Raw genomic sequence first — 14,317 nt, forward strand, 5'->3', positions numbered from 1 at the left:
AAGAAAAAAGGAATCAAATTTAATAATAATCTAGAGATGACAAAAGTTACTTCACGGTGCGTAACGAATAATATTTATTAGTCCATATTTAGCATAATTATTTTATTGAATTAGACAAACAAAAAATACAAATTAGTTCAACCCTTTCGTCCGATTCTATGCTATGTTTGTATTCAAAATTTCAAGCCTCTGACTCATCAAGAATTTAATTTACAAATCAAATTTAAAATTCAACACGGATAAAAGTTTAAGAAAACGAGTTTTTAAAAATGTTCTAAATCAAATTTAATGTCCATTTACAGTTAGGATTTAAAATGATAATCATGCTAACATTTTCAAAAATGTTTTTTTGTATGGACTTAAAGATATAGTTTAGTATAGTTTGTATTAGGTATTTTAAATGATAGTCTCGTAAGAAGACTCCTTTCAGCTTTCAAGGAACGTAAACGCATTGCTGGGCTAAATAAAATCATAGTTACCAACTAGCGGAGTTTCGAGATGTTACCCGCGGTTATTGTCGTAATGCGGGTGACGCCGCAGGGCGAAGCTAGTCTAAAAAAAGTAGCCTATGTTACTCTTTACATCATCAGCTACCTATCAGTTAAAGTCTAAAATCGGTCCAGCCTTTCCAGAGATTAGCCGGAACAGACAGAAAAAAAATTATTTTGGTATATGTACTGGGTATACATACTTGCACATTTAGTTAAAAGTGGTTATTTTATTATTACAAATAGACACTCCAATTTTATTTATTTGTATAGATTATGATTTTTTTTTGTCATCTCCAAATACAGTATAATAGATAAGTCGCTCACCGGTCATTGTTCTCGCCGTACTCGTTGAATGTGATGAAGAGTTCGACATGTAACTTTACCGCACAGACACAACCCACTGAATTTCTCGTCTATGTGCTTAGTGCGAGTTTTTTAACGTTCTCGATAGCGTAAAAGTTAGCTCATATTTGTATGGAGTGGGATCGTTTACCTACGTTTGCCGCTAGGAGCGCTGTTCCAACTACATACAAAATTCGGTTAACTTTTACGCCATCGAGAACGTTAAGAAATTCGCACTAAGCACACAGGTCATCTTAGGTGGCGATTCTGATCCGGCTGTAGATTCAGCGAAGGACTGTTCCTGCTAGGGCGGATATTAGCAATGTCTCTCAGGCTGAGAGCCTCGTGACCTCGCCGACCAGTCCGAAAACTAAAATAGCCCCCTCAAGGCTACTTGTAATTAAGTAGGAAAAAAGTCAGTCGCATTTATTTTAGTATTCGATGTGCCAAATCTTTCTGCACGTTGTCAAAAAAATCTGATAAAAACAATAACCTAAAAATATCTTGACATTTGAAGAACTGGTTTCTGTTCGATCTATGTAGGTACATATGTGATGTCACGTCTAATTATTAAGCAACTATATGTTGATTGGTCGTTCACCTAAGTAAGGTAATGACGTATTATTTTTTACAAAGCGTATAAATTCTCACCACTCGCAGTCGTAATATAGCAGTCAATGGAGGCAGTATATACAGCGTGAGCTGTTTTATCCTCCCAGAAAATACATATAAACAAATGATTTCGGAAAATAATTAAACATAAGTGCTCAATCATGCGTGTGTTAATATGTTTTGGTAAGTTATTTTGTTTTAGTCAATGTTAATAACAACTATATTCAGGTTTTGCGGAAACCGTCTCGAAATCGAGTTTTTCATATCCAATTATCCGGATTAATAATAATAAGATTCAATCTTTTTCGCCATTTATTTATACAGTTAAAGTAATAAAATGTTTTCGCAAATTTGTGATAAGTTGATTTACACAATGATTGAATTTTCATTCATAATCTAATAGGACAATGACAAATGACAATGGGGGGTTAAATTACGTTTAAGAGAATTAGAATTAAGAATAGAATCGGAAAAATGCAGATTTTTTTAAACTTAATTTATTATTTGATATCCTTGACCTGCAAATTAGATGTTTAGAAAAAAAAAACTCTATGCCTATGCCCTCCTGGTCCCGGATAACAACTTAATACAAGAAGAGCCGTCAGCTCATTTTCACATGAAGAGGAACCAAGTCTTTAAAAATACTACACCACAAAAACTCAAACATTGAATTAATGAATTGAATTTGGTTGGTAAATTGTTGCCATTTGAGTTAAACAATACTTAATATACGACTAAGGAGTTTTGAATGACCATTGTGTTGAGCTTGTGAGATTTTCCTTATTTTCGATTCCAACATTGGAACCAATGTTGAAGCGAGTTTGTTTAATACAAAACTAGTTTTACAAACCTCGCCTTGACACGTTCACGATAAAAAGTTCAAACAAAAAAACCTTTGTAAGAATGGTTCCTTTTGCGTAATAAAGTGCCCGTTTTAATTATGTACGACTTCCACTAATTGCTCAATTATTTTCAATTATGATAATCTATGTAATATTTATTATAATCTATGTTAATTGTAAACGCTGTGTGTACTCGTTGGTGCATTATTTATTTTTTATTGTTTTTTGATCTCTTCCTTGTTTTGGTAGGCTACGTTGCGAAGGTTCTACCCATGTTTTGTTCAATGAAGTAGCAAGCGGGGGCTAATTTTGGAAATAGGTTTTCATTATAGCCGTAGTATTAATGATTCCGCATCGGCTCCATAACAAAAACAAACGCTTACTATACACGCACACTGCGTGTCGGGCAATTACTTACCATTTTTTATATATATTTTTTATTGCTTAGATGGGTGGACGAGCTCACAGCCCTCCTGGTGTTAAGTGGTTACTAGAGCCCATAGACATCTACAGCGTAAATGCGCCACCCAACTTGAGATATAAGTTCTAAGGTCTCAGTATAGTTACAACGGTTGCCCCACCCTTCAAACCGAAACGCATTACTGCTTCACGGCAGAAATAGGTGGGGTGGTGGTACCTACCCGCGCGGACTCACAAGAGGTCCTACCATCAGGAAAACATACAATCAGTTCTGACGATCGAATACTATATAGTACACGAGGCATTTCGCCAAAATACTGTTCTGTATATTTGCAAATCTAATGCAGAACATATTTGTCAACGATACCTAAATTAATTAAAATTATAATTGATTTTAATCAAACATACATTATTATATTTCCTAAACGTTTTTTTCATAATAATTTGTTTCAGTCGTAGCTTTCGCCAGCCTTCAGACGTTGGATTGTCTTGATACACGAGCATTGTACTCCCGATTGAACTTCTTTGATATTGATTTGCTGAAGTACTCGGCTGAGAATAAACATGGCAATGTGATGGTATCGCCGGCAAGTATAAAATCTACGCTGGCCATGTTGCTGGAAGGAGCTACGGGGGAGACGGCAGACGAAATAAGAAGTGCTTTGAGACTTTCGTCAGTGAAAGACGATTTAAGGGAGCAATTGAATCTCTATTTGAAGGCTCTACATGTACGTATATCTTATTAACTATAAAACGCGGAGGTCCGAAGAGATTGTTTACAACTTCCACGCATTCCTAGTAGGCTGTCAAATGGGAGCAATTGTTTAAAACTGGAACGTAATGTACGTGGGACTTCAGAAACCTGAAAATGTCACAAAAATGTAGGTAGCCAACACAGCAACCTCTTTAATAGCGCTACTTACCGCTTTTAATACAAATGCGAAGAGGTACCTAAATTACTGAGTTATATTGAAACTAAGTCTGATCTATCATAAAAATGTTTTTAAACTTAATTGTTTGGATAAAATTTTGTAACATTTTCTCTGACTACACTAGGTGCGTTCGGCTGACGTAATCTTGTAAACATTCGAATTAATAAGACAAATTTACATGAGATGAAGACATCCTTTAAAAAGTGCTTTCATCAAAAATATAGTTATATCTACGGATCCCATTTTCGTCGCGAGTTCAAATAGAATAACAATCTCTGCGGCGAGTCTCCAAATGGGGTGAATTGAACTTGGTTCAATTCAACCCGTCAAAGTCGCAAGTTTGCGTGTTCACTGCGAAGAAGAACCCCTTTGTCAAGGCGCCGCAATTCCAAGGAGTATTCCAGCAACCTTCCCAGAGGATCGGGATACGTGGGGTCGACATTTCGAGCAATGTCCAGTTTCGGAGTAATTTGGAAGGCAAAGCCAAGTTGGCGTCCAAAATGCTGGGAGTTCTCAACAGAGCGAAGCGGTAGTTCACGCCTGGACAAAGACTTTTGCTTTATAAAGCACAAGTCTGGCCTCGCGTGGAGTACTGCTCCCATCTCTGGACAGGGGCTCCCAAATACCAGCTTCTTCCATTTGACTCCATACAGAAGAGGGCCGTTCGGATTATCGATAATCCCATTCTCACGGATCGTTTGGAACATCTGGGTCTGCGCGGAGGGATTTCGGTTTCCTCTGTATTTTGTACCGTATGTTCCATGGGGAGTGCTCTGAGGAATTTTTTGAGATGATACCGTCATCTCGTTTTTACCATCGCAGCGCCCGCCACTGGAGTAGATTTCATTCATACTACCTGGAGCCACTGCGGTCATCCACAGTGCGTTTTCAGAGGTATTTTTTGCCACGTACCATCCGGCTATGGAATGAGCTCCTTCCCGAGCGCTATGACATGTCCTTCTTCAAACGAGGCTTGTGGAGAGTATTAAGCGGTAGGCAGCGGCTTGGCTCTGCACCTGGCATTGCTGAAGTCTATGGGCGACGGTAACCACTCACCATCAGGTGGAACATATGCTCGTCTGCCTACAAGGGGAATAAAAAAAAAACAATTTTCTAATCGTAATGTGTTCAATGCTTAAATGCTTGCCCACTACAAACAGACTAACGGCGACAAGAGAATATTCTGGAAACCATCGTTTGAGTTTGATTGTTACATAATCCGATTAGATTTTTTTCACAAAATCTTAGTGGGTACATAAGATATTAACACGTTGTACGCTGTTCGAACCATTGGTGAGCCGAGTGTACTATACCATTCCGGCCAAGCCAAAATCAGGGATACATTAATTTTCATCAACTTGAGATTTTCATTTTAAAATTTATAAAATGCTAAAATTTGCACGAAAAATAAAAATAATAACAAAATAAAATATATAATAATAATAAAATATTTTTTTTGTAATTATTTCTAATTAAAAACTTACTTTTCAGTCAAATTCAACAGAAACCGTTTTAGAAAACGCCAATGCAATATTCGTTTCCAATAAATTAAGACTCAAGAAAGATTACGAGACAAATCTGCGGTATGTGTATTTCTCGGAAGCTGTCCCAGTGAACTTTGGTAATAACGGAGTCGTAGCACAGCAAATAAACGCCTGGGTTAACGGAAAAACCAAAGGACTCATCCCTTCTATTGTAGATCAAGGTTTGTGCCATTTACTTTAAATTAAATTATATAATTTAGACTTTATTTAAAAACACTTTTAAATAAAAATATAGACATTGTACCTGGCTCAGTTTATATTAAATTCGTTTATCTGTTTTTTGATTTAAGATTCCAAATGCACGTTGTTTCATCTATATCTATATCTATACTAATATTATAAAGAGGAAAGATTTGTTTGTTTGTTTGTTTCGAATAGGCTCCAAAACTACTGGACCGATTTGAAAAATTCTTTTTCCATTAGAAGCCAACATTGTCCCTGATGAACATAGGCTACTCTTTTTTTTCTTTTTTTTTTTTTTTTTTCTGTTTCATGTTTGTTTTAATGTTTCGCGGCGGGTCGCTAGTTGATAAATATATCGACGCTTGACAGGCAAACGTGACTAAGCGACAATGCGTGAACTTTACAGTAGACTAATTTAAAGTTGAAATACCTGAAAACAAAATTTATTGTAACGAAACTAGCTGCAGTAGAATCTAGCTAGTAGCTGTAGGATTGAAATGATTTTAATAGACCTAGAAATATATATATATTTTTTGCGCATCGAATACGGTTATTGCCTATCATTTACGTACAAAGCAGTTATTGTCGCTTAGTCACGTTTGCCTTTCAAGCGTCGATATGTACCTGAATTTGAAACTGTGCTTAGTGTGTCCGGTAAATCGATTATATAACCCTATAACTACGAATAAATTTGATGTTCATACGGTTCTTAAAAATCAATTCCTAGATCATAACGCGTATAAAATTGGGTTAAAATACGCTTCACGCATACTATAATAATACAATGGTAACTTTAATATTTTTGTATTTGTATTGTAATATTTTTTTTCTTTACTTTCCAGCGCAAGTCAACGCTTTGACAGAAATGATTGTGACAAATGCCCTGTACTTCAAGGGTTCTTGGATGCAAGCCTTCAATCCTAAGTTTACACGCCCGGCTTGCTTCTACAACAAGGGAGTTTGCCATAATGTGGCCATGATGGAACTTCAAACAGATATACAATACGCTTATGTGGATAACTTGAGGGCACATGCCGTGGAGCTGCCGTATGCGGTAGGCACTTAAGTATTGTTACTACGTTTTTGGAACGAAGTTCCATAAGGGACGATGCGGAGGGGTACCCTAACCGGGAAAAAAACGTCCGTAACGTAAGATTTTTATTAATAATGTACACAGTGTATGACTTAACTTTGCAATAACGTACAAAACATAAAATATTTTTTTATCATTCATTGACCACGATCTCAGAGCGTTCGTTTGCGCAATACACTAACTCTTATGCAAACAACCGTGAATGAAGTGTACCGCAATAAGTTCGCTCGTTACCGAATAGCCGTGGGTTGTTGCGAAACCTCCAGTTTTATTTTCTTTACACCTCGAATAGAACTTAAAATTAATATTTTTATAATAAGGAACTTCGTTCCTATCCGGTGTCCCACGAAACCATACATTTTTTTTCAAAGGTATCAAATGTCTAAAATTGAACATACATATATAATATATACATACAAACTGAATCATTCCAGTGGATAAGGTCTTTGGTAATACATACTAGTGGTCCCGCAGTAGCAAATTCGACTATAATTAATTGAAATTTTACGTTTAACCATTATTAAGGTTCTATTGTCAAAGACTATTATACTTTTATAATCACAGATTTTGCCAAGACTACACTTTACGCAAATATTAATAGAGACAAACAATATTAATCTATTCTCAATTTCACCACAGACTATAAGAAATAAGAAAAGTTTGACAATAAACAAATAGTATGCGTGCGTGTGTGTGTCAAATATAGGGATGTGTGTGTAATATATTTTTTTTATTGATTTAATGTATTTTTTAAGTATAATTAAAAAAAAAAAAAATTCGGCACTCTTTCTCTATATTCTCTAAAAGTGTGGAAATTTCATACTCCTCCGTCCGCGCAATTTTTGTAAAAAGGGGTACAAAATTTTTGCTTCACGTATTACTCGTAATATATAGGTATAGATAAGTACGTGCTCGCATTTTCTTGCGATACAATCAAAACTTTCCCACCACAACTGTTTAGTAATTCACAAATTTGCATTGAGCTTTTATTTTTTATTGGGTTACTCCGACAGACAAGGAAACAGTCCAAGTTTGTTGAATCTTAATAAAAAGTCAGATGTGGCGTTATTCTTCTCACGTTTCCGAAGTACCTCTATGATGACCGGCCCTAAGTATATTGTGAAACATTTTAAGTACGGATAAGCTCTACACAAAATACTCCAATCCTTAATATCATTACATACATAGATGACGACATTTTGTGATGCACGAGTCGATACTATCAATTTGTCTATTGCTGTTGTCAAAGCATTGAACTAACCAGAACTAACGTAGCGATGTCTGACACGTTCGTCGACTTTCAATAGCAGAATGTATTTCTTTTATTTTAGCGACGTGTTGACGCGCGCGATGACGCACTTGGGAATTACGATCAGGTTTCTCAATCAAAGCTCACACCTTATACATAATGTCATGGTACAAATGTCGGATACGCATTAAAATCTTATACCCTTAAACGAGCAATTCTTGTATATATATATAATCTGAATCTCGGAAACGGCTCCAACGATTTTTATAAAATTTAGTATACAGGGCATTTTGGGGGCGATAAATCGAATTTAGCTACGATTTATTTTCAGAAAATGTTGTTTTTTTCGTGTTTTCAATAATCAACTTTATCAATAATCAACTTTATGACTCTTACCGACATCTATTGGCGAATAATAATACTATTTTTACTGCTTTAAAGACACAACAAGATGGCGTTATAAAAAATAAAAAAAACGAGCAAAGCTCGGTCATCATCTAGATGATGATATTACTATTAATATTTATACTATGATGATATTATTATTAATATTTATACTATAATGATATTACTAGTAGTATTTATACGTATAATATAAGAATTCGTTCCATTTATTTCTGTTGGAATGTTCGGACGGATTGAATGTAATCATGGTTTTTTTGCTATTTTTTATTAGTCGTCTCTGTTGATAACATAGTATGATGATATGTTGATAGATAGATCGTAACTCCTTCGGTTTTGCCTTGAATCGTTAAATGTTAATCGTATCATAAATAAAGATTTCATTAAGAGATGCATAAACCTATTTCAAACTAATCAATGAAATAAAATAAAATAAAATTAGGCCGTCTCGTGTGCAATTTTACCCATCTTGTCGGCAACATGGCATGTTCTCAAATCTTTTATGAAATAAGTGTTTACTGTAACTCTTAGATACCATTGGAAAATTAGGTTCAAAAACGGCTATTCGACCCCCCAAGGTGGAACGCATGTTTGCTTCGTAGCAAAAATTCGCAGTACTTACAGCCTTTACTTCACCAGTAATTAAGCAAGTTTATAAATTTTGCGAGGTAATTTTTTAATTAAACGTTAATATTCTTTTGTCGAGAAAGCGTTGAGGTTTGTGAGATTCAGATCAGAGTAAATTAAATAATTTTAAGGTATGCTGGATGCTAGCAGCTCAGGACCGATGATTGTGGCAAGGTTTGGCGGTGGCCTATGCATATCCAGCAGTGGATGTCTGTGGGTCGATAGAATAGACTAGAATAAAAAAGTAAATTAGCACAATACATCAAAATTTTAAGTTATTAATTATTTTTCTCAGGGTAAGCGTTACTCTATGATCCTTTTGGTGCCAATAGAACGCGATGGCTGTGCCGCCCTCATCAGAGATCTGCCATTCATGAGTCTACCTCAAATATCCGATCTTCTTGAATCAACCGAAGTTCAGTTGTCCCTGCCCAAATTCACAGTGGACTACAATGAAGACATAATACAAGCTTTGAAAAGTGTGAGTATCATGTACTCGTATTTTTGAATTTTAATTAATACTAGATAATGACCGAGCTTTGTTCGGTAATTTTTTTGTTGTTGATAAATTGTGTTTTTTAGATATTATATTTAAATACGAATTACATATTGATAAAATGATGAAATATGAATTATATTTTTCGATCTTACCGACAGAATAATAAAATATGAACTGGTGATTTAAAGAAAATATCAAAATTATCGATAAAGTTGAAGTTAATATTATTACATATTATTAAGAAAAAGGTCATGCAACAAAATCAGTGTTTTTTTTGCCAGACAAAAGAACAAGCCTGCTGAATTTAATATCACCTATATTTTTTATGTAGGTTTTTGAGTAGTAGATGCATTCATAAAACTTTCGGAGGCGCTCGGGTAGCTGTTAGCAAATCTCACCCTCCTTGCTGAGCCCGTGCTCACCCACCTGTTCTGGTGAAACTGGAAAGGCCAGCGGGCCACCAGTAATGTACCGGTACCTACTAGAGTTTATTTTTATGCTTAAGGGTTATCACACAACATGACATCTGTAATAACTGACTCTGAACATAAATATAACGGTAGGCAGCGGCTTGGCTCTACTCTTGGCGTCGCTGATGTTCATGTAAGCACTCACCATTAGGTGGGCTGTATGCTCGTCTGCCTAAAAGGGCAATAAATAAAAAAAATCCGGACGACTGGCAGACGTAGACTAATTAAGACGTAGCAATTTACTGGTAGTAGGACCTCTTGTGAGTCCAGGCAGGTAGGTACCACCACCCTGCCTATTTTTGCCGTGAATAGCATAGTAATGCATAGTAACGCATAGTAATGCGTTTCGGTTTGAAGGGTAGGACAGCCGTTGTAACTATACTTGAGACCTTAGAACTTAGATCTCAAGGTGGATGGCGCATTTAGGTTGTAGATGTCTATGGGCTCCAGTAACCACTTAACACCAGGTGGGCTGTGAGCTCGTCCACCCATCTAAGCAATAAAAAAAAGCAAATCATAAATGTATTTTTTTTAATTTTCAATACCAGATGCGCATCAACGCCCTTTTCTCACCGTCGGCAAACCTCTCCGGCATCTTTGAAGGCACAACTCCGTATGTTAGCAACCTATATCACAAAGTACACATGTCAGTGGATGAGCAGGGGACTGTAGCTGCCGCGGCGTCCGCAGCCATGGTTGTGCCGCTCATTAATGATGGCGTAGAACTAAGGGTCGATCGGCCCTTCGTTTTCTTCATAAGAGACAATAAGCTTGGCTTGGTGTTATTTGAAGGGAAGATTGACGAGCCCACAGAATATGTTGAGAAGCCCATAAACTATCGAGGTATGAAAGTTTAAACTTAATCTAGGCAAATATGAAGCAGTTTGTCTTCTATTTATTAATAGTAAGTATATTACGTACCGAGGGAGAAAAGTAGGACATTCGCGCCGGTGAATTGTTGTCGTGACAATCGTTGCTGTGACAATCACGGGTGGATGTTCTACTTTTCTCCCTAGGTGCTTATAGTTACTAATTTTTTTTCAACCGGGATGAAAAGTTCGCTTTTAGTCCCTGGCACGCGAGACAAATTATTCGATTCTCAGATCCCGGGGAGAAAAAAGTCTTTTATTTTCTTAGTTGATGAGAATGCGTGAATTTTTGTGCTATCCGTAAAAAACAATAGAGACAGTTATTTCAAATTTTGAAAACAATTTTTTTACTAACAAAGGCGAAAATATAATAAACTAGCGAACTTTGTTCCGCCTTAATAAATGGGCAGACTTTTGATCAAGGTAAATTTTTTATTTGGATAATTAATGTAAATTAAAAAAGCAAGTATTTTAATGATTCTTTATTGGCCATGTATTTTAGTTATTATTATTATATTTTCTTGTTCTTCTTCAGTCCTTTCACTCGCAAAGTTTCGAATCCTAGTTGCATTACGGTTTCGTCGGGAAAGATTTGATCGTGTTGGTCGCGGCATGGCTTTCTTAATGATTACCCATTTCGGCACAATAAGCTAATAGAAACTCGAAACAAACACATCAACCGGTCAACTTCAAAATTCTACTATAATTAGCCATAAACTACATTACGTTTAGCTGTCAGTTGCGTTTTGTTATTCCATATCTGTTGCGTTTTGTTATACCACATTTTATGTCACATCCCACAGATACGCGATAAAAAGTATCCTATGTCCTTCTCCTGATCCTAAGCTACGTCCCCACCAATTTTCAGCCAAATCATTTCAACCGTTCTTGAGTTATAAATAGTGTAACTAACACGATTTTCTTTTATATAGTACTAGCTGACCCGGCAGATTTCGTAGTGCCTTAATCGATAAATAAAATACTATAAGCTTTTGTATAAAATAAACTTAAAACAAACAAAAGGAATCCGTCCGACGGGGGACACATCAAAGGGAAAACAATATTGTTATTTTTATTTAATTCCGAGCATTTTCATATTTATCTACCAGTCCAGCCGTTCTCGAGTTTTAGCGAGACTGACGAACAGCAATTCATTTTTATATAAATACTAGCTGACCCGGCAAACGTTGTGTTGCCTTAAATAAGTTTCTAGGGAAATTCTACTGTAGAAAAAAAAACCTCCTTTAACCACATAATACCTCATTATAAACAAAAAAAAATATCCAAAAAAATTCACTTAGGGGTATGAAAAACAGATAGTAGCCGATTCTCAGACCTACTGAACATACTATTGATACACAAATAAAACCAAAAAAACATGGCTGAAAAATGTATAGTATTGTATAGCTCTCAAATATATTAGGTGTATAATCTATGATGTATAGTGAGTACGTAAGACAGGAGACCGGCTTCGTCCTCATCCCTGCTACGTGATGTTTGCTGGATGAGTGGTGATACCTGGCGGGGATAGCTGATCGATTGATAGTTGATCAGTAGTCGACCGCCGAGGGCGGGAGATCAAATACAATTTAAAAAAAATCATAATTAAAGGAACTTGATATTATAAACTCTGAATAAGAATTTATCGTACTACAATTATAATATTTGATTGCCATCTTGCAACCTTATTACGGATCTGTGCATAGAATAAAAAAAATATTAATCGGAATGGAAAAATAGGGGTTGATCGTATAAGAGTGAAAATTTAGAGTAATATGATTTTTTTTATTTTAAGTCATGACAAAACAAAATAAAAAACTTGCCGAAAAAATTAAAGTTTATAATTAACAAATAAAAAATAGGGGTTGATCATAGAGGGATGAAAAATTGAGAGTAACATCAGATTTTTTATTTTAATTCATGACAAAATAAAAATGAAAATCTTGCCAAAAAAATTAAAGTTTATAATTAACCAATAAAAAATAGGGGTTGATCGTAGAGGGGTGAATATTGAGGATTGTATGTATTTTTGTATGTAGTATCATAAAAAAATAGAAATTAAAAATTTTGTCCAAAAAATAAAAAATAAAATTTAGGGGTGGACTACCCCTAACATTTAGGGGGATGAAAAATAGATGTTGGCCGATTCTCATAGATACCGGATAAGCACAAAAAATTTCATCAAAATCGGTCAAGCCGTTTCGGAGGAGTATGGCAACGAAAACTGTGACACGAGAATTTTATATATTAGATATAGATTTACTGAAGCTAAATATTGAGACGTCATTGATTACGGTCTGGAATTTCGACCAGTGAGCGCAAAATAATATGTATAAAATGAGTTAGATACGGCATCTATGTTTATAAGAATATTTTTAATTTAATTTAAAAAAAAAATAATGACATTACGTAATTACATAGATTACGTGATTTCTAATTTTAAATAGAAGCTGTTGTCAATTAGAAAGGTGTTTAAAAGATTTCGTCATTTTAGTTCATATACTGAATTTATTAACATGGCAATAATGGGATACTTTGCGTCGACTCCACATACTTTAGGATAAACACAAGAAGAAAACTAAGTTAATTATTATTTGTTAATGGTTTTCTTTTGTTTCAGTTAAAACATCACGACCATTTTTTGGAATCTTTTGAACCAGTGAAATAGGTACATATGGAATTATATTGAAATCATCACTGTGAAATGTACAAAAATATTTTAATATAGAATTGCTATATACCTACCTACTGCGTTTTCATTTTTTTTTTGACACAACAATCTTCTTTTCTTTGCGCGATCTTCTTTTAAGCTTCCAGATTATTCAGGATATTTCAAAGTAAGTGTCATGATGAGGTTATAGCCCATCTGGTGTTATGAGGTCATCGGAATCCATCGACATCACCGTTCTAATACATGAGGTCGAGATAATGAGGCTTAAACAAGGATTCTTCCACATGACCACGAATGCTCTGCCAAGAATAACCGACTATGATGATGATGCGCACAGAATAGGCAAGATAGTTCTTGCTGGTGCTGGCTATAGATACAGCCTAGAAGAACACACGCGCACATATGAGATGTGGGTTCGAAGTCACACACCTATATTGTATAGGTGACTTGGTTCGCGTCTCTGTATTATCTTATGAATTACCGAATATATTATCAGTCCTTTGATTTACAAAACCAGGTTTATTTTATGAATGAATTCGCGTATAGACACCAAGGTTATCATTACGACATCCACGGGAAGAAACGGGGTGGTGGATATACGTCAGTACCAATTAGAGTAATAACTTTTACAATTAGGTGTCATCTTAGGCGACCCAAATAGGTTTCTTATCTTAATTTACAATGTTGTTCTTTATTTTGTATGAAAATTAACGATCTAGGCCATTGTTTCTGCAGTTGTTCATTAGATAAATATTGGGTTGGTTTCGAAATAACTCTGCGTTGAGCCGTGTGTTGGCGTAAGGCGTGTTGTAATCCCGCACGAGTAGGCCTCACCATCCTGCCTATTCCTACCGTGAATCAGTTATTTGTTCTAGTTTATAATAGCCATTTTTCAATGAGACTTCGACTACATGTCTCAAAGTAGGTAACCGCATTCACGTAGTGGTGTCGCTGGGCTCTAATCACTCAATAAGATAATTCACCCGTTTAAATAATAATAATAAAATCGTGTTTTAGACTAGTTGTGAAAATATGAACTAGATTTAGAGAAAGAAGATCTCATGTCAGATT

At 35.5% G+C, this 14,317-nt stretch overlaps 1 protein-coding gene across 1 annotated transcript; it reads left to right on the forward strand.

Moving 5' to 3' along the window:
• Positions 1 to 1,467: 1,467 nt before the first annotated feature.
• LOC149502626 (serine protease inhibitor 42Dd-like) lies at positions 1,468 to 13,319 on the forward strand. Its single transcript, XM_089728542.1, has 7 exons — positions 1,468 to 1,628; positions 3,161 to 3,435; positions 5,131 to 5,344; positions 6,209 to 6,420; positions 9,033 to 9,218; positions 10,255 to 10,549; positions 13,196 to 13,319. Exons 1-7 carry the CDS (start codon positions 1,607 to 1,609, stop codon positions 13,228 to 13,230), a joined length of 1,239 nt encoding a protein of 412 aa, XP_089584668.1. The 5' UTR covers positions 1,468 to 1,606; the 3' UTR covers positions 13,231 to 13,319.
• The last annotated feature ends 998 nt before the right edge of the window (positions 13,320 to 14,317 follow it).

Source organism: Bombyx mandarina, chromosome 07 (genome assembly GCF_030267445.1).
Source record: "Bombyx mandarina strain Sakado chromosome 07, ASM3026744v2".
Lineage (NCBI taxonomy): Eukaryota > Metazoa > Arthropoda > Insecta > Lepidoptera > Bombycidae > Bombyx > Bombyx mandarina.